Source organism: Ischnura elegans, chromosome 3 (assembly GCF_921293095.1).
Source record: "Ischnura elegans chromosome 3, ioIscEleg1.1, whole genome shotgun sequence".
Classification (NCBI taxonomy): Eukaryota; Metazoa; Arthropoda; class Insecta; order Odonata; family Coenagrionidae; genus Ischnura; species Ischnura elegans.
The window spans coordinates 21683364-21705802 of NC_060248.1; the positions used below are offsets into that span (position 1 = coordinate 21683364).

Genomic DNA, 22439 nt, shown 5'->3' on the forward strand with positions numbered 1-22439 from the left:
TAGAATGGTAATTTTTTTCCGACCCTCATTACTGCTGGAATTTTAACCCCCCCTTGTCCCTATCCTGGATCCGCCACTGTGTCTAATAGTGCCTTGCAGGGTACGCAGTACTAATGATAGTGGGATTTAGCTGTTAGAAAGTGCGCCAGAAATGGTGGATAAGTCTCAATGATTATATGTAAAGAATATATTGAGGCGTAGGTAATCTCATACTCGGCTACATGATTCGTCCACTTCAGCCGCAGCAGACTTTGCATGTTCCTCAAGGTTGATTCTGTTCCTAGAACCACTCCCTTTCAATCCCTCGCAGTATATGAATCTGATCGCGTTACTGGTCCACCACCATGTGGGGGTAGGATAGTGAAATATCCTTGGCTATCCGTTACATGTTTTTCGTTGGCATATAATTAAAGTTATCGTTATATGAGGGTAGTGGATTCAATGTTGATCTCATCTTTTCCTCATTGCATATCCACCCTGACCTCAGCTTTTTTAGTAGTTCGCGGCGGTAATTTGAACATATGATTACCTCCGTTCTGAGAGCTCTCTCGTACAGAGCCTCGAAATAGCCGTGATCGTATAGTGGTTAGTACTTTGCGTTGTGGCCGCAACAACCCAGGTTCGAATCCTGGTCACGGCAGTGTTTCTCACTGAAACGGCAAGGGGTGTTTTTTTGCCGTCACAACTTCGATCGAATAGTTGAATTTCAATTTAGTTAACTTTTTTCCTCTCAACTGCTTATTTGTCATTTTTGATCATTGCTGTTCAAACTTCCTCGGCCGTCGTCTGGGTCTTGGACGGCTGAAGTTTTAGGGGGAATTGTGGGAGGATATTTAAGTATTTCATTGATCCGAACTGCATTCGCTTAAGTATATTCATTATTTCCCTGCCCTTGGAGTTCTTTTTTCTAATTAGATGAGGTATAGCTAATAATCTATACTTATTCATTATGTTGAAGATTATTGCCTTTTAAAAAAAATAGATTAATTGCGAATATTTGAATACGACTCCATGGATATGTCAATTTGACTTGGATTTGTTATGGGTAATGATCAACGTGATAACAGTGCATAGGGTACGCTTAGTATTATTTTCCAAATAGAATGGAACTAAGTGATTGAGGGACAATTTTTTCAGGAATTCCTCGCATAAGTTTGATAATTTAACACATTAAAAAAAATGAGGATCACTCAAGTATTCAGTTCGATTGGCGTGATTTTCTTGTACTTCCGATGACTAGAAATCTCTCAGTGTGATCGAATGCAGAAGTGAGGCCATTGCAATTCTTGACTGTAGGTAAGAAGGTAACGGAAAAAAAGTAAAATGGCATTTTACACTCGCCGGGAACGAATTCAATACTGAGTAATCTTTTGGGATAAGGCGCAATAATAATCCATGAGGAATGAATAAAAACTTTTGTAATTTTCACAGAAATATTTTAATAGCATGGTGCGTCTAAACATTTCGTACCATTCGTCTATACCAGAAACGTGCCGATTGACGCCTCAGCGTAGAAACGCATTGTACCATTAAAAATTTCTCTGAAAATTTCATTTCTCTTTTATTCATTTAGCTTGACTTTTCGTGAAGTGAAAGCCGAATCAATCGATTTTATCATAATTCGGAAACTTAAGAAAACATTACTACAATCTTCGTCAAACACCGTAACGAGAGAACAGACAGTTACAGTTTCTGAGTGCGATTATTTATTTTTTGTCGAAAATATTGTATTGTTTTTTTTTCATGCACTAGACGATATGCACTGTTCACATTTGTCTGTATATGTATATATATTTATTTACTTTTTTCTTTTATTTATCTATCTCAATGTGAAATGTAGAAAGCTGTACTTATATTTTCTCATGGGCCCCAGTGCCTACGAAAATAAACGATATTATTATTATTATTATTATAGGGCCGCTATATATTCGTAGGCTACGTGCTTACCTTAGGTTACTCTTCGTATTCGTATTTCGTAAATCTTTCGTAACGATACGGTGATCATCACGTTAGAACCTCATAACGTATATTTCTAGGCCCGACAGAAACAATAAATTGAGGGTGATATGTTTCCAAACTGATTGTAATAATAGGAATCCTTTTTTCCCCTAAACTGTGAAGTACTTCTATTCTTCTGGGTGGGTCTGGAAACCAGTACGCTATATCTTCCTTTTATTTTTTTCGTTAACGACTAGTAAGACTTTCTACACCAGATCCCATGCGCTCGCTGCATATTCAAGATTTGGCCAGACGAGTGAGAAATAAAGCTTCTTTTTTAATTTTTCACCCGATGATCTTCCCACTGCCAAGGTAAAATAGGTGCCTTTGGTTCACGAGAAAATAAAGCATAACAGAATTTTCTCTGTCGCTAGAAGGCATTGCAGGACGCCGAGGAATCATGAAAAGTAGTAATCCTCTTCCAAGGTCTGATATGTTACGGACTTTGGACAACCCCCTTTAAATGTGGGACTCAGGTGATGGGTGAATGAGTCGAAAGAAAAGAAATATTGGTAGGTTTCGAAGGCGTGAGCGTTTCAATACAGCTCTACGTCATTCAAAAATCGCTATGCATTGATAATGGCTCATAAAGGATAAAAAAAACTTTGCGTAATCTAGCTCTAGATCCTTTTTACCATGAATTTGGCAAAAGAGAGGACTACTTATCTCCCTACCTCTCAAAATGTTTTTCGTAATGCTTCAACGTCCTCTTAAATTTCCTCTTTCTCTCGAACTAAATTGCCTTGATTTGGACATATATGCTCAGTTTTGCATTTCCAATCAGCCTCTAAATTTCTTTGCCTACGCCTTAAGAATTCAGTCAAATGCCTCTACGTATTGCAAATGCGAACTCCTAACTTGTTAGAGAAGATCACTCTGTCCCGGCATCGTGGAAGACTACTTCGATTTTTTCGAGAGATAGGGTAAAAATATTTAAAAGTGAATATTAGTTTGGAATTATCGGGTGCTCGTGAGCTGCGTCCGTGTTAAGGGAGCATTTCAACCAGAATTGAAAAACATATTATGAAGATCGGAGTGTGGAAAGAAGAAATACTGCGTGTGTAATTACGGTTCGTGTGAAATAGATATTCTACATCTACATAATACCCTGCGAGCCACCTCTAGGGTGTTTGGCAGGGGGTGATCAATCACCAGCATGCAGCATGCATTTGGACTCCCACATGCACACCACACCGTCCAAAAAACGTCCCGTATAATAACAAACTATACTACTATATGCTGTTAGAAATAGAATATAGAATAGAAATTCAGAAACATGCATTAAGTTTTACATAGGTTAGTAGGCTACACTACATATTCATGATAAGCATTTGTTGGGTACAACTACATGATAATGGCGAGAATGAATCCACAATATCAGTGATGTGTTTGAGTGTGTGAATTTATAGCTTAATTTGGTGTGATAAAGCGCATAGTCTCCAATGGAAATTGTGAATGTTTTCGTGATTAAGAAATTTCAAACCGACAAACATGAGTCCATCTGGAATAACCCACATGTTGGAAGCTGCGACGGCGCCCTGTTCCATAATGGGTGCTCAGAAAAAAGAAAAAGTAAGTTACGTATTTTTATTAGTTGCCACGGCTAGATATTTGAGCATTAATTGGCGAATAGGAAACAAAATTGAAAAGGGGAGGGAATTCATTGTAAAATATTAAGTAACGGTCGAATGATGATAGTCATAGATGATGTCTAACGGGTATGGATTTTTTCGAATCGTGGGGTGTAACCGTTATTCCAATCCGCCTCTGATCTGTGATTCTGTTGTTTTGTAGCAACATTTTAATATTATTTAACAGTGAATTTAATCTTAACCTCTACACGATCCTCCGAAACAACTGTAGAGTGAGTATCAGAGGGTGGGCATTTCTCCTCAACATGCAATCAGATGCATGAAAGTGCACCGTTGCACGTGCAATTACGTCGCTCTAAGGTTTGGCTCCCAGCAAGCACCCAATATTCATTCGTAAGCGTACTACAATGTGTTGGACATAAAGAAATTGACGAAATTTGGGTAAGCAATGATATCATTTCACCGTTATTGGATGACTCATCCTAATTTGTAGTACAAGTTGTAGTACTACAAATTAGGATTTAATTGAAACTAATTATAGTACAAGTTGACAAAATTCATCTCACGCTATCTCATCATTGCATCGAATACAAGCGGGCTTGTTATTCGACTGTTCAGTAATTATCGATGCTTGTTCGGCGAATAACGATTTTACATGCTGGAAATTATGCCGATTCATGTGAAAATTATGCAATTTATGCAGTTTCTTACCAAATTTCCTAGCCTTCATACCCTTAAACCCAGTATATGTTGCATTGTTTTAACAGGGACCTATAATGGAATGTGGAAAGAACTCTTTGAGGATTGTTTTTAATATTTTACTCTCAGAAACCTGTATTTCGTGTAAGGAGGTTGTAGGGTCGCCTCTGATGAAGCGCGCAACACGCCTTTTGATAGTTTCGCGACTATATCTATGCTGAAATGGACATGCAATAAGGCTACATGCAGGTCAACCATTTAGTATTTCTGACAATTATATTTCGTAACTCTGAGTGAGAAATAATTTAATTAGATATACCTACCTATTAACGAAAGAAGGATCACTTGTGACATAGTGGTGATTTTTGTTTCTAGTCACACAGAGATTTTAATTAACTTTATTTTAATTTCTTACTTTGCACTCAGATGCAAACAATTAGACACTTTCAATTTTGAATATTTATCAATTGTCATAGTGAGTTGATAAATGGTAGATGTCACCCCTCTCTCATTTACTCTTCACAACTTGTTTAATCGATTTTGGGACGGCATGCACAGTTACTACTTACCATGAGGATAATCAGTATATTTAATTAATTTTTATTTAATATTTTAATTTTGAGTCTACTCGTAAGATTCTCACGATTTTGTTCACCTGTATATTAACATCAAAAATGGAATTTACCACATTCCTCTCGCGGGGTTAAAACTGATTAATTATTGATCTGCAAGTTATTGACTTGGCACGGAGCTAAGGGAGGGCGATATTTTTTTAACCATAAATGAATATGATTTCGAATACACATACAGAAAACGATGGCAGAACGTGAGGCTAATTTCATTTTTATTATTTGCTATTCCATTTTTTCCGATTAAAGTTTGTTTTCATTTCATAAGATATATATTTCTACATCGTTTACTAATATATTTTAGATTCATTGTACATCCTCAATAATTTTTTTACGAAGTATTTCCTGATGTTTTAATCTCATTTTATAAACAAATTCCCGTGGACGTTAATGATCAATGCATTTGGACACGCCTAAAAATCCGTTACGGAATGGGCCAATCGCATTGTCCGGTTTTAAGTTCAGTACAAGGGGCGGGGTTGGGGGTAAGGGGTGACGCTGAAACTGCAACGGTGCATCTGGACTATATATAGGAGGTCTTTCTCCAAATTTCGTATAAAATTCCTTGCGCTTCGTGAGTAGAGTGGTTTTGACTATAGTTGAGATTTGACATCAAGCATCTAGAGGCTTGAGATTTCCGTTTGCTTTTCCTTTGCTGGAAAAATTGCTGTTGTATATCTGGGCTATTGTAATGGATTCGTTCATCTCGCTTCTGTGCTTCATGGGATGCAGGACGGATGATGATATTCCTCGCTTCGACATTCTTGGAAGCCTCCCTCCGGAGATGGTCATCAGAATATTGAGGCAAGTCTTTTGGCATAAACCTCTTTTTCGGCGAAGTCCTGAATTTGCTTTCGATTTATTTTTGTCGTTTCATTTTTAATTGAGTAACCATGTAATGGTATCGCCTGACATTGCATCTACTTCTCTGTTAGATACGTGTGACAAGTGACTCAGGATGTCTGGCCCTTACGAAAGTTACAATCTCATTTTTTTGTCGGAAATAACTAGAGATTTTTTAAATTCAGATAGTAATAAATTTCGATTTACAACTATATTATTCATCGTTTTTAATAATGTAAATATTGCTTAAAAATAATCTGAATCTTTGGAATGGCATCCTGGATATATTATTTAATTTATGAGCCACCAGTATGAAATATTTCAGTGTAAATCTAAGCACCCTTAGTTTCGAGTTGCAGATCTTTTTCATGTAATTTTGTGCGTAAAGCATCCAGCACCTAATATTTAACAAAGTCTCTTGCTGACTTTAATAACTTATTTTCATTCATTTTTTCCGATAAAATTGTTTTTTTTTTCCTAAAGTTTTCGTGCCTTTTAACTTGTGTTGTTTTTTCTGATTCCTGCTACCCTAAAGCTTATGAAATACTAATTTTATAACCAATTCAATTCAGGATGCTTTGTGAATATGTTTGGAATGGATGAAGTCTTTTGCTCACTGTGTTTGCATTTCTTTGCAATTCATTTCATTGCATTTAAACTTATCGATTTGTTATATTTTGACGCACAGGTGTGTATGGAGTTATTCTGTTACTTAGATTTCTACTTTATTTTTAATCTTTCCCTTGTTTTTATTGCAACACAATAGCCAATAGTGCCTTCCATTTTAAAACAGATGGTAGCTTTTTTTTAACGTTGATTTGTTATTCATTTCATAGCTTTCTTATTCCTCCTCCCATTAAGTTTTTGACTTTAATTTAACTTTGAATTTAATGACCAATTCAATTCAGGATGCTGAATCCGGCTTCTCTGCTGTCTTGTGACCTGGTGAATAAGTCGTGGATGTGGCACGTGAGGTCGCACCCGGAGCTTCGGTCCCACGTCCGACGGCACCTCCGCCGCATCCGCAAGGAGAGGGCCGAGCCGCTCAACGTCCGCCACCGCGCCCTCCGCCGCGCCCCCAACGGCCAGCACCCGAGACCACCCGCACCCTTTGTACCCACGGGAAACGAGGCCTATGAGATGAGGACCATACGATCCAATCGAGGTGATAATAAATAGATTTTTCAATAGCATGGAGCTAGTATTACTGCTATGCCCGACTAATGTGTAAATAAATCATGCTTTTCATCCAATGATTTGTCTGCATTTAATCAACTATTCATCGCCTCCTGTTGCGTCAAAATTCTCATCGATGTCTTCAACATCAATTTCATAAGACTATTGTTATCATAATTTTCACCTCTTTTCATATACTTTCATGTACACTACAGTCTTACTTCCATTTATTTCATGAGAAGTCTCTTACTTGTATTTTTGTCATTCTCCATTAATATCAGTTTTTCCTTTTTTATAATTTGATGGTTCTTATTAAAATATTCATGTTATTTTTATATATTGTTTATTAGTCATGATAATAATTTTTTTAGCCGCCTGTCCTGTGAAGAATCATAAGCCTGTGGTCATTCGTAAGGGTGGTCGTTGATGAAGATGACCATGCGTAAGGCCAAGACTGCCACTCGTAATGGTTAGTATTGCTTTCAAACAACATTCTTATGTATCCAATTAAGGATGATTCACTTTCCGTTTTTTTCGGCGTGGCCAGTATTTCTTCCAGCTTCTGTAAAAGCTAGTAGGTTTGCAAAATTGAAATTTTTGTTGCAATAATTTCAATTCCAAATGTACTTCTATGTTATTATCGTCTTTTGGATGCCGCTACCTAAGTTCCTTGATTTATTGAAATCATAATTAGATCCTTGATATCAACCATCCGGTCGCCGTCAAGTGCATTTATACAGGGTCATCATCTGAGGTATTGTTTATTATCATGGATCCGCTCCGCGCGGACTGGTTGTGTACGGTATACAGTTTTGATGTTGTCAAGGAGGCAACGTTATTTTAATTAAATTTCATTATCTTAAGTAGAGAGATGGCTCTCAGTGGTGTTTAGCTTATGATTATCAAGTACAAGACACAGTTTTCATTTTAAATTGCTATTTTAGATTAATTTTTTTCTCCTTACATTTTGTGTTCAACCCTTTTTTGCCTTCCTTTTCAGCCATGAATAATGTGCTTGATCTTCCTGCTGTCATCTTGTCGACATCTTCAAGCCAATCTTCTGGGAAGGCCTTCAAGTTTGGTCGTCCGGAGAATTCTGCCAAGCGGCTCTTAAGGATGGATTTTATTCAGGGAGACGTCTACCTGCACTTTACTATGAAGTTTGTCTCTTGAGTTTATTACTTGTATGGTGCCTAAGGTTTTGTTGCGCGTATGTGTATGGGCATGACCTTCCGCAATGAAATATCTAAGTTGTTCTACCATGTCTAATAGTGGCTTGCAGGGTAAGCGGTGTTACTGGTGGTAGGGGTTAGCTGTTAGTACATGTGAGAGTAATGGTAATAATGTGTAAAGATTATATTGACACATATTCTTTAATAATATGTCACGCTCGGCGAAATTATTCGTCCATGTCAGTCGTCGCAGACATGCATGTAACACCAAGGTTGATTCTGTTCCAAGAACCACTCTATTCCAAACCTTCGCCGTAAACGAATCCGATCATGGTTCCAACCTATTACCAAATGGACGTTTAAAACTGAAATATTCGTGGCTTATCCCGGGTTGAGCTCGAACCTCACCTATCCGAACCTACCTGCAGGTCGATGCACTTAGTTTGTTGTTTCTTACGTCTATTTAGTTCGAAGCGATTCCTAGTTAACACGGACTCGTCTATCACCAATGCATGTTTTCGTGAGCAAATAATTATACTGAAGATAATATGAAGGCGGCTGTTTCAATATTGGCCTCAACTTTTGCTCGTAGCGTATTCACCATGAGCGCAATTGAATATGTGCGACCATGTTCATTAAGTATTTCGTCGTGGTCATTGGATCATATGATTATGTCCGTTCTGAGAGCCCTTTCTTCTTAAGCCTCGAAATAGCCGTGATCGTATAGTGGTTAGTACTTTGCGTTGTGGCCGCAACAACCCAGGTTCGAATCCTGGTCACGGCAGTGTTTCTCACTGAAACGGCAAGGGGTATTTTTTTGCCATCACGACTTCGATCGAGTAGTTGAATTTCAATTTAGTTTCCTTTTTCCTTGAGTCCATCCTTTTCTTTTCATATTTCAAAGTTCCTCGGCGGTCGCCTGGGTCTTGCACAGCTAGAGTTTTTAGAGGAATTGTGATAGGATATTTAAGTATTTCATTGATCCTAACTTTACTTGCTTAGTTAGACTATCATTATTAAGTATTTTCCTAATATTAGACTACTGAGTTATGGCACCTAACGAATGGACATCTTTCATAACGACACAAAGATCATAGCAAAAATCCATGCAAAGACCCATAGCCCCCATCAACCAGGAGCTGCAAGTGGCGATGGGACCCCTAGCTCTTACCACTGCCATCGTGGGAGACAGGTAGCCCCTCGTATCCGACGTCCCTCAGATAGCCTCCCTCCGTGATTTCGCTGGACGCATCGAACGCAATCAAATCATTTCCCTTCAGAACTCCCTCCATGACTGCCTCAGCCAGAACCGTCACCACCTCCTCCGTCTCCTCCTGGCGTCGGCAGCAGCAATTAACACGGCCCATATTCACTCTTAGCAATCGCTGAACGAAAACAAGTCCACGACCAAGCAGCTACTACGGTCAAATGAGGAGCCCGAGCAGTGGTATCCATGGAAGTCCCATTGTTGCTCAGCGCCAGAGCTTAGAACTTCTCATCCATTGTATTGAATGAATGGTACTTGGAATCGATTATTGCCTCCGACGTGATTGAGATCTTTGGATAGTCGTAGGATTAATGAAATATGAGAGGATATATCGCAAAAATAGTAATTAATCCGGTGAATGAAAAGAAAAATCGATTTTTAATTGAAATCCCCCGCTTTTATTGGTTTTTAAAATTTATTCTCATATGAGACCATTATGAGAAATCAGCAGCTGGTTCCGTTTTATTTTAAAAGTTCTTTTATATAAATTATTGTTAGCGGAGGACATTACCATAGAAAAACCTGGTTTGATTGCTCACATATTTTTGAAAATATTTAAATTAACGTAGCCCTGATAAGGGCATTGTTGCAAAGGGAATCGGAAGCGTTTTCAAACACATGAGGGACTGAACACCTTGTCGGAAGGGTATTTACTCTATTTCTTCGTGTAGAATTATGTCAACGCTCTAAAAAATCAGCGTGTAATTTTGTATTTGAGTGGTGCCAAATCCCGGCCTAATTCACTTAATATCTGTGTTACGATTTCTGTTCGCCTTTAGAAGTTTTTAACAAATCGCATAGATTTCCTTTGCGTTTCATTAAGTTCACGGATTAAGTCTTTCTGCACCACATCCTATGCGCTCGCTGCATATTCAAGGTGTGTCGGGACGAGTGCGAAATAGCGCTTCTCTTTTACTTTTTCATCCGATAATCTTCCTACTGCCAAGACAGAATAGGTGCCTTTACTACGCGAGAAAATACAGCATATTTACCGAATTTTCTCTGGCGCTAGAAGGCCTTGTAGGACTCCGAGGAACCATGAAAAGTAGTGTTCCTCTTCCAAGATCTGATATGTTATGGACATTGGACAACCCCCTCTAAACGTAGGACTCAGGTGATGGGCGAGTGAGTCGAAAGAAAAAAATAGCGGTAGATTTCGGAGGCATGAGCGTTTCAATACGGCTTTGCGTCATTCATAAATCGCTAAGTATGGATAGTGACACATAACGGGCAAAAACTTTGCGTAATCAGACCCCAGATCCATTTTCCCCTGAATTTGACAAAAGAGAAGACTCTTTACCTACCTACTTTCCAAAATGGGTATGCGTAATTCTTCAACGTCCTCATTTCCTCCCTCAAGAACTAAATACCCTTGATATGAAAACGCTTACTCGGCTTTGTATTCCCTCTTGTCCCCTATATTTCTTTCCCAACGCTATAAGATTTCAGTGAAACGCCTTTGAAAATCGTTGCACACTTCATGCACAAATTCGAACTCATAGCTTGATGGCGAAGGTCACACGAATGTTCGAATCACCCGTTTCTTTCCAGTGCAGTCTCTCCGTTGTAGAAGAATATTTCGTTCTGTGAGGACATACGCGTGGTGAAAATTATTATTTTTTTACGAAGTAATATAAATTGGTATTGTGAAGTGAGATACTTGTTAGCTAGAAGATTGGTCGTTCTAGCTTTTCAGTTACATAGAAAGAGGGGTCCACATTTATTTATAATCTTGATTATTACCAGCGTGTGTAATTATCGTAAATGTCGTTTCGTATGAAATAGGTATTCATGATACACGTGTTTCGCTTACAACTACATGGCAATGATGTGAATGAATCGAAAATATTAGTGAGTGTTTGCGTGTATGAATGTTTTGCTGAATTTTGTGTGATAGTGCGTGTTGCTCCCGACGTAAATTGTGAATGTTCTCGTGAGCAAGAAACTTCAAAACGACAAACGTGAGTCCATCTGGAATAACTCACCTGTTGGAAGCTGCGAAGGCGCCCTGTTCCATAATGGATACTCAGAATTGCCAAGTAAGTTTCGTATTATTATGAATTGTCACGACTAGCTATGTGTGCATCATTGGCGAATGAGCATGAAAATTTAAAAAGGGAGAGAATTCACTTTAAAATATTATGTAACGGTCGATTGATGCTGGTATATCGCAGGTTTGGCTTTTTTTCGAATCGTGGGGCATAACCGTCATTCTTATCTACGACTTTTATATCAGCCTCTGTTATGTTGTAGCACCATTTTAATATTATCAAACAGTGAATAGCCATCTGCACCTACGCGACACCCTCGAAACACCTGTGGGGTGAGTGGCAGAGGGTGGGCATTTCTCCCTAATATGCAGTCAGCTGCATTAAAATACTACCACCATTGTACGTTCAATTATTTGGCTGGGGTTCGTTTTCAACATGCTGGAACCATTCATTCTTCTACCTATTACACGCACATCTCCATGTTGAGCTGATGGACGTGTATCGCTAACTTTGGGTAAGCAATTAAGCTTTTTCACCGATAATGATAGACACCTCGAAAACGGAATGCAAATGAAGAATTTCATTGTGTGCGGCTATCTAATTATCGCATCAAATCCTTAGTAGAATCGGTCTTATTATTCGCCTTTTTCAGTAATTATCAATATCTATTGGGCCAATAAGGATGTAATATGCTGGACGGCTGAATCAACAGACAATTTTTATGCTGTTTCTTTGCACATTTCCCTGAATGCCTTCGTATTCATCCTCTCTAATCCAACATAAATTGGGAAGTTTAAACGGGGAAATATTATGAAATATAAAATAGAGCTTCTTGAGGACTATTTTTCGTTTAAGGCTCTTTTAAACCTGTTTTTTGCGTTCTTGTACATGGCGGTCTTAAGGTTTGGCTCTCACAAAGCGTGCACGACGCCTTCTGCTACTCCCCTGACTCTATTTATGCGCAGATGGACACGCATCTCCAGCTTCGCACTTGCAATTAAGATTCGTACATTTCGCATATTCGGAATTTATAAGAATTCTATTTGATAATACTGAGTAGGAAATCATTTTAGTAAGTATACTCATTATCGGAAGAAGAATCAGTTTTGAAATAGCGGTGATTCCTGTTGATAGTCACATCTAGCTTTCAACTTACTCAATTTTAATCACTTACTTTTGAACTTGCATTCTGATGCTTCATATTTGACACTTCCATTTTTATCATTTCGTTTAGTGATTTGGTACAAGGTTGATGTAACCATCTTATCACGTGTCTTCAAAATTCACTTTATTATTGGTAAATGACAAGGCATTCTAGAGTTCCTGGCTCAGGAAAGTATTTTTTACCCAAAGGCTGATAGATCTACGTAATTGAATTGGCAATACTCTTGCATTTAAACGTTTACTTTTTGAGAGAGTTAACCTACCACCACACATTAAAATGGAACATTAAAAACACCTATGAAGTTTTGACCTATACCTATGTAGCGTGATAATTTTAAACATTTAGTAGAAATTGAACACATACTCCTAGTGAACATTTTTCCCTAGTAAATGAGAAGAAAATGCTGATCAATTGCAATGAAAGCTTTAATTTTATTATGCTGGGTAATGTTATATATTAACTACATTCCTTCTCGGATCTTTTCCCTGATATTGCCATCGTCATCGAGTATACCACAGTATGTCCTCTCACTGGATGCCTTTGACGTGTGACAATATTCGTGATTTAGCAACTTCTTTCGACCTAATACTCCATTATCACCTTCCTTAATCGGAAGAATACATTAATAACAATATTCCATGGTTTAAACAGTAGTCAAGGAGGGGGTTGTGTTACAGTTTTTACAGCAGGGTCGCAGAAATTATTAAATAGATGCCGCATATCTTATTACGGCTGATGTATAGAATTAATTGAGAATAATATAAAAAACGGCGTTAAAATAATAATATAGATACTTCTGCATGGAACAGGGTCTTCTCTGTGGTGTTTAACGAGGAAAGTAAGTATACGTTTCTTTTTTGGACACAACTATTTGTTACCGAGATAGGTACCACGCTTCGCAACTTGTTTCATCGATTTGAGGCCGCAAGCACAACTTTTATGTACGATTAGGCTAATTAGTAGATTTAATTATTTTAAATTTAATTTTGAGTCTACTACTGGGATTCACAAGATATTCTCTGCTTATATACTATCTCCAAAAATGGAATTTGTCACATTTCTCACGCGGAATTATCACTTAATGGCCTGCAATTTATAGAATTGGCACGAAGCTGAAGTTCAAACCATAAATGATTATGGTTTCGAATCCATAGGTGGTAAACTATGCCTGACTTGATAGATTGATTTCAGTTTTATTATTTGTTGTGTCATTATTTCCGATTGAAGTTTATTATGAAGAAATTCAAATATGTTCATTTCATTTTATGAATAATATTCATATTTTTACACAAATATAATTATATTGGGTGACGTGAAATAATTTCCGTCCGTTACGTTACTACCAATGAAATTTGTACATACCCAAAAATCCGTTACGGAATGGGCCAATCATATCGTCCGGTTGTAAGTTTCAATGCAAGGGGCGGGGGATGGAGGAGAGGGGGTGAACGCTGCAACTGCAACGGTGCATCCGGGCTATATAAAGCAGATTTCTCTCCTTTTATCGTGTATATTTCCCTGCGCTTCGTGAGTAGAGTGGTTGTGACTAAAATTGAGATTTCACATCAAGTATCTAGAGGGTTAAACTTTTTCTTTTACTCTCTGCTGCAAAATTTTTTGTTGCATATCTGCACTGTTGCAATGGATTCGTTCATCTCGCTTCTGTGCTTCATGGGGAGCAGGACGGATGATGATATTCCTCGCTTCGACATCCTTGGAAGCCTCCCACCGGAGATGGTCATCAACATATTTAGGTGAGTCTTTTGATATTCTTCCCCTTTTTACATCCCAGATAAACATCATGGTGAAGTTCCGAATTTGCTTTCGGATTATTTTTGTCGTTGTATTTTTGCTAGCATTCTAATTCTATCGTTCATGGCGCACCTTCTTGTTTGACTAGGTGTGTGTGACAAGTGTTTTTGAACGTCTGCTCGTTACGGAGATTACAATAGAATTTTTATACACCATTTAGCTTTTGATAGGTGGTGCTTCCCTATATTATCTATTGATTTACATTTCCTTAACACTAAATAAATTTCACAATAGTCTTCGGGGTGGCATCCTTGACTAATCAAGATGTTTAGCAAATTTAGTATTTTTATCATTTATCCTCCAGTTTGACATTTGTCAGTATTAACTCCTGCAAACTTAGCATAGGCTTGCGAGTCTGAGTTAACGTTTTCATATAATTTAGTATGTGTACCCTCAAGAACCTTATAATTAACAGTCTTTTGCTAACTGTGTTTGCCTTTTAATTCATTTCATTGCATTTAAACTTGCATTATTTGTTTTATTTTGACGCACAGGTGTGTATTAGATAGTACTTAGATTTCTACTATTTTTTAAATTTTTCCCTTGTTGTTTTTGCAACATAATACGTAGCCAATAGTGCCTTCCATTTTAAAACAGATTGTAGCTTTTTCTTAACGTTGATTCGTTGTTCAGTTTCATAGCTTTTCTTATTCCTGCTCCCTTTAAGTTTTTGACTTTAATTTAACTTTGAATTTAATGACCATTTCATTTCAGGATGCTGGATCCGGCTTCTCTGCTGTCGTGTGCCGTGGTGAATAAGTCGTGGATGTGGTACGTGAGGTCGCACCCGGAGCTTCGGTCCCGCGTCCAACGGCACCTCCGCCGCATCCGAAAGGAGAGGGCCGAGCCGCTCAACGTCCGCATCCGCGCCTTCCGCCGCGCACCCAACGGCCAGCACCCGAGACAACCCGCTACATTTGCACCCACGGGCAACGAGGCCTATGAGATGAAGACCATACGATCCATTCGAGGTGAGGAGGAAAGGGGGGCATGATTTTTTAAAAGTCACATTTCTCGATAGAGTCCTAAAAGCTTTTACCTCTATGTGACCATCTATTGTGTTGTCACATCGTTGTCATTAAAAACGTTAATGCCTGCCAGGGTAGGAAAATCCCTATAAAGGGCACGTTAATAATACCCCCCTTTATTTCTCCGTTATTGATGCGTTTTGTGTCAGGTTCCTTATTGAATTTTTAATCCTTATTTGTTGGCTGATGTTTGATTTCCGTTTCATTTTACTAATGCATGAAAATATTTTAAACTTAATGTTTCCTCAATAAAATTCATTTTTTTAACTATAAGGTGATCGCCAATTCATGAGAAATTGGTAAAAAATAGAATAGCGTAACTAACTCTACGCCTTACCATGCAGATCACCATGGAGGGGATTAATTATTTGACTTTAAATTAAAAATGGCAACTGCTTCCTGACTCACATACTTAATAGTTCTACCGTAATGGCACGTAAAGAAATCCTTCATAGATCCTTATGTATTGTCGCTTTGATCCTCAGCTAACCTTAATGCCATATGTTGTACTGTTTTCTCCCTCGGGGAGTGTCTGTCGTGTTTTTCTTGTCTTTGGGATATCGATTGTTTGTTAACTTCCAGGATTAAATTTTCATTTAATGATATCCCCACCATTTATTTCCAAGTAGTCCCAAATAACTTATTTCATTCACCAATAATTATGTTACTATGATTAGATCATTTATTTACTGATTGCTTCTATTTAATTTGCGTTTTATTTATTTTCAGTTACCTCTCTTGTGAAGAGGCATGAGCCTGTGTTCATCACAAAGGGTGGTCAGTCGTTGATGAAGATGACAATGAGAAGGGCCAAGGATGCAACTCGCAATGGTTAGTATTATTTTCGGTTTCGAACATTAACCTTATTTTCCTTTGTAGATAGGTTTCAAATTTTGATGGCCCCTCGTTTAATTTGATGTGTTGGGTACTTTATTTTTTTTTGAATTCGATTCTACATCATTTTATCTAAGCTTTACAAGATTTTGGATTTGTAATACTGGATAATGATAATGACTTAGTAAATATTCCAACTCTCTCATCTTGTTTTTTGTCAAGAATATCTGTAAATATTAGTTGGGATGTCGTTGATGTTTTCTGGCCATGATAGTGGGGAAAATATCCTCTTCTATTTGATTATTATTCCATATAATGTTACTATTCGTCTTCCAGCATACCTATTAGCGTTTTTCTTGTGCTTATCTATGTCAAAAACCAGGTTTTTCATATTTTATCGTAGAATGTTTTGTATTCTTCTGGGACTAGCTGTGGTTACAATCTTTTGTTTTGCTTTCCAGCTATGATAAATATGCTTGGTATTCCTGTAACCACAACGCCATCATCTTTGTGCCAGTCCTCCGCAAAATCAAACAAGATTTGCGGTCCGAGGAAGACTGTTCAGCGGAGCTTACGAATATGACTACTCTGGATCATTTTGTTTTATAACCATGCATCATTGCCATTGTATCCAGTTGTATCTGTAATAAATATTGTATCTAAATCCCATTATCGTGAATCCATTCATTGTCTTCCCCTATTGGTATCCCATGATTGGAGATTCCATTTCTTTCCACCAGTTGAATCATTAGCAAATTTTAATTGTAAAGGGGTCATCAACGAGTAAGTCTTATGGGTCAGTATACTTGTACTGCGTTGTTATTTCTGGAATACAAAATAACGTGGAAAATCTTCATTGTGATTTCATATCTTCGCCCGGCGGATTTTCTCTACGTATCCATTCCGGATGTGTGGGAGTCTCGCTTGATATATCAGCACTTGGTGGCTCATCCTCTACACGACTTATGTTAGTGTTGTGCCGCTTGTCTCGCTATCCCGGTTTATTTAAGTTGATTATTTCGTTGTATTTTTGTTGATTGTTTATTTGGTTGATTTATTACTATGTAAAAATTTAATTTTTCGAAGTGGTTTTCAAGTTGTTGGAAACATCTCTGTGATAGATACGGGGATACATAAAGTTGTTGCAAAGCGTTATTTATCAAATTACGCTCATTACCTACGAGTGACCGTGTTGGTCACCTCAAACAAAAATTTTAATCGCTCGCTTATCAGTGTTCATCGAAGTATTTGTTTATGGAGTCCGTTTGGAGCCTGTTATTTTGGATGGTTGTAGTTCATTCTCTATATTACTGTACTACGAGCTTGGTCGTTTACAATGCTGCCACGTTGATTTCAAAAAATCCTCTCCCACTGGAAGTAGATCAGAGAATGTTGTGAATAGATATACAGATAGGTTACCTCTCACAATCAGTGGAATTGGTTATTTACTACACCTTCATAAATTATTGCATTAATTGTAAGTGCATGAAAAATTACCGTTTACCTTTGATTAATATATTTATATTTCATGGTCCTTTGTATATTCTGGAATCTTCGGCAATGCAGAATGAGTCAGCAAAGTGTGGTGTAATTTACTCTCAGTTTTAACTTTTTTCCGAGATTATTATTATTGCTTTGATATTAATGCGGTCGAATATTATAAAATATTTTACTCAGTTTATTCGTTTCTCTTTAAGAAACTCACTTTCCTCATCTATTTTCATTCGGTGAGTCGCTCTTTTTACTGCCATTTCAAATTTCACAAATCACCAACCCCACAGTCTAGAATTTCAGCCATTTTTGCGAGGCTACGTTTATTATTCGCATTTTTCAGTTTCATCCACCTCCATTTCCATCTATCATTCATAATCTTTCAGCCCTTCACGACAGAACTCGTCATTTCAATGACTGTGTCCCACTTCGCCAATGGCTCGTGAGAAGAGGACGGCGACGGCGAGTATTTTTTCATTTTAAAACTTTTAGAAAATGGCTAAACGAGGAAGGCTTTTTTAAACCGTGTATTGTGTTTTTCTTATGGCTCATAACGAACAAAAAATCTCATGCAATATGGTTCCAGACAGTTTGGCAAAAGAGATAATTCCTTATCTGCCTACCATTAAAAACGTTTTACGTTGTTAGTCATTGGCCTCTTTTATATCCTCTCTCCCAAGATGAAGCGCCTTGGTTTGGTAAGCGCTTGCTCGGTTTTTGAATTCCCTCTTGGCCTCTGCATTTGTTCCCAACGCCATAAGATATCAGTCAAGCGCATCTACCTATCATACATTCGAACTCATGGCTTGGCAGCGAAGGTCACACGAATGTGGGGATCACCGATTTCTTTCCAGTTCTGTCTCTGCTTCGTGGAAGACTACTTCGTTTTGTAAGGACGTGGAAATTATAATTCTAACGTAGTACACTCTAAATTAATTGCGTTACCTAGGCGTTTGAGTGCAATATATTTTGAGTTCGTTAGGAAGTTGATTTCAAATTCCCGTGCATTCGTTGGCGGCACCCAAGTGCTGACCATATGCAGTTGCAATCACTTTTACTGTGTAGCTAATTTAGTCTTCTCCGAGAGATGGGGCCAACATTTTATTGGTTTAAAATAATCAAGTGCTTGTGTGTTGTGACCATACCAGGGAAGAATTTATATTAAAATTTATAGAGTAGGAAGAGTGGATTGGGGAAAAATGTGTGGGCTTACTATTCTTGTGAATTAATTTGTTATGATAAGCATTTTAGTTAGCATGTGCAAGGACATTCTGATGTTGAGAATGGATGTGAAATAGCTGTGGAGTGTTTTTAAGCGTATATTTTTAGCTTAAATTGGTGTGGTGAAGCATAAAGTCAATCAATACCGTGGATGTGTTTTGTGAACGAGAAGGCTGTATCCGACCAACGTGAGTCCATATGAATCACATGGAAAAAGTAGCGGAAGCGCGATATTCCTAATTTCCAAGTAAGTTATGTATTTTTATTCGTTATCACAACTTTTATGCGGGAAAATGGGAATTGAAATTGGGAGACGGAATGAATTTATCGTAAAATGTTTGGAAAGGGTCGATTGATGCTGTTATATCTGAGGAGTATGGAATTAAAAAAAATGGAGTGCAGTAGCCATCCTTAACGGTGTTCCTTGATCGTAGCAACTATTATCGTGCAACACCATTTGAGAGGCACTTATCAGTGAATAGTCATCTGCATTTACACGAAACCCTCCGAGCCACTTATAGGGTGTGTGGCAGTGGGTGGGTATTTCTCTCCAACATTCACTCAGGTGCATGCAAGTGCACTACAATTCCACATGCAAATACGCGGCAGGGTTTAGCTCTTACCATGCATGCACCATTTCACTATACGTGCGACAGTACTCAGTCTTCATCCTCAGAGTTTTCAATGAGCGGCAGAATGTCTAACTCGGTAGAAAAAATGTTCAAGATTTCCTGAATTTCCGGTGAAGAATTGAATCCTGAACGAGTCACGTTTGAACAAACCTCGAGGATTTTACCAGAGGAAAAGATCGGTGGTTTGAATTGATATTTACATCGAAATAATTCCCGAGAAACCTTTTCAAAAGTAATATGCGGGAATTACGTTCGGATTGTACCTCACCACGCTCATCAATTCATTGCTGTGATATAAACAAAGCTAAAACAATTCCGATACGCAAGAATCACTCTCAAAATATTTGGCGAATTTATATTATCTCCATTTGAAAGTTCCATTTGGAGTCCTTTCAACCCATTTCTAAATCTGAAGTTACCAGTAGTAGGGAAATACTGAGGGGGATACTTCCCATAACTACATATAAAACTCGCGAATTTGTAATTAGTCGCAAATATTTGAATACGTACTCTGCTAGAAGTAATTACAGAGCTACATCATGTTTACCATACTTTTTTAATTTTAAATGAGAATAGAAATGTTTGGGTCGCTTCTGTATTTGACAGAGTATAAAGTCTATTTGCCTTACGTGACTGATGGGATGTAACGGGATAGCAACAATATCTTATAGTAGAAGTACTTAGTGTACTCATTTGCTCTAGTTGAACTGACCACGGATTTATCGTCTACATTTTTTTCTGACTAATTCCAGTCATTTTGAAAATATTTTTTTCGTATATTTGTTCGAATGCATCCAAATATTATTCGTGTGATACTTACCTTTAAATGCACTTCCAAGTATTTTTCATTTGGTGAATCAGTTACTTTGCGCTAATGTGAGCACAAATTTGAATAACAGTCTTGTAGTCTGTTTATTATCACGGTTCTACATCTGCAACTACGTAGTAGGTACTCTGCGATTTAACTCTTGGGTATTTGGAAGGAGATGACTATTTCTTCTCAACATGCTCTAACCTACATGTAGTTGCTTCTACAATCACACGTAAAGATATATAAGGACACAGTAAAGGGTAAGCTCGCACTGGGAATACATCAAACAAACCTCAACAGTGATATTTTTACTCAAATACACCATTGATATATTTTTTGTTGTCTAATGTAATATTTTTATAATGATGTGTGGATCTTCTTCAATGCTGGTGATTGGTCATCCCATGTAAAATATATCAGAGATATATTTGGCATGGGATAAACTGGGTATAATGTAGATGTAATGTATATGCACCACAGACTATGGACTCTTCAGATATGCCGTAACATATATACCTGGTAGAAATAATTCTATCTCTCCATGATACACTACGAGACTTAATAATTGAGTAAGTATTAAGGTTTGAGAATTTCTCTCCAAAATGCACTCTGCAACATGTAGGTGTCACCACACTAGCACGTTTAATTGTTGCAGGGGTAAGGTCTCACGATGACCTCTGCTACTTACGACTGTACTTATGCATCAATGGGCTTATATTAGAAACTTAGGCCGTGCAATAAATCTACTTACAGAGTGACCAGTTATTAAATATGAGAATATTATTGCTAGCATTAATTAAAAGAATATCAAACTCTCTATTTTTATTTATCATATATATTTATTTTATCTTTAAAATGTTACTTTACAAGAAGCGGTAATTTCTAATGCGATCACATTGTGCTCTGAATTTTTCTAAATACTTGTTGATGTGATAATTCGCAAAGTATAAAATTCTTGTTACCATCTGTGATGAGTGTTAATGACTGGGAACAGTAAGTAGATGAATGGTTAATGTTAATGTCTCCCCTCTCGCATGCATCTTCTTAATCTGGTGGTAAAAAGATGCATAGTTGCATGGATAATCTTTCCTCTCAATACCCTACAAGAAAATCCAGTGTGCTTGGCAGGGGATAGTATTTATGCCCACATGCTGATAGCTTCAAGTCAACTTTTAAGTGCAATTGCATCGTAACGTGTCCTATTGATTGGGGGTTAAGCTCTTGCCAAACATGAAAGCCATAAGCATCTTACAACGAAGATAACTTGTGTGTAAAAATTGTGTACATAAATAGAAATTATGTCGCTAATAGGAATATTCTCCTTAATAATTGAGAAGAATGTTTGATTGCCGCAATGCCTTATGAAGAAACAGTTTTTCAATGGCAATAATATTTTATATCCCTTAAATATCCTTTGGAAAAGATATTTAAAGGATATTTTCTTCTAATTTAACCATAATCATTGCGTATACCGCAGCATGTAAGGTCTCTATAAATCCCTTCCAAGTGTATCAATAGCTTATCTATCAACTTGCTCTGAAAATATTATCGCTAGATTTGAATGGCGGTTTGGCAGAGGTTTTGTTATAATTTTTACGCTAGGTTCTCTGCACTTATCATATACGTGTACTCATATGCTCATGCGGAGGACATATCTGAGTTTACGTTGCTGTTTAATGCTTAAATACAGAATAAATGTGCAATTCTTAACAATGACGGGAAATCTATTTATGTAGCATTAATGCAATAATGTTATCTGATTTGACTTGCTTAATGTATATTATGAAAAAATGACATTCATGAAATATTGGTACTTCCACATGGCTCCCCTTAAACTCTCTTGGCTATTTGATGGGACATAAGTGTACGTAGTGCATTTTGAATACAATTGTTTCTTACTAAGTTAGTTACTTGCGCTATTTCTTGTTTCTTGCGCTAACTTATTTCGTCATTTCAAAGGATGTAAATGTAACTTTTACCGGTGGTTTGGCTAACGAGTGGTTCTGTTTTTATTTAAAGTTTTAATTTAAAGCCTTGTGCTGAGTTTCTCTCGTTAGCATATGCTTGTATATTATCGC

At 37.5% G+C, this 22439-nt stretch overlaps 1 protein-coding gene and 2 non-coding genes across 3 annotated transcripts; all 3 read left to right on the top strand.

Moving 5' to 3' along the window:
• The first annotated feature begins 568 nt into the window (after window positions 1-568).
• Window positions 569-640, top strand: Trnah-gug. The gene has a single exon. It is a non-coding gene; the product is annotated as a tRNA-His (tRNA).
• Window positions 641-8821: 8181 nt separating this feature from the next.
• Trnah-gug lies at window positions 8822-8893 on the top strand. Its single transcript has one exon. It is a non-coding gene; the product is annotated as a tRNA-His (tRNA).
• Window positions 8894-13947: 5054 nt separating this feature from the next.
• Window positions 13948-16864, top strand: LOC124154982. Its single transcript, XM_046528733.1, has 5 exons — window positions 13948-14059; window positions 14215-14286; window positions 15059-15315; window positions 16102-16203; window positions 16668-16864. The coding sequence occupies exons 2-5, from the start codon at window positions 14267-14269 to the stop codon at window positions 16787-16789; spliced, it is 501 nt and encodes a 166-aa protein (XP_046384689.1). The 5' UTR covers window positions 13948-14059; window positions 14215-14266; the 3' UTR covers window positions 16790-16864.
• The last annotated feature ends 5575 nt before the right edge of the window (window positions 16865-22439 follow it).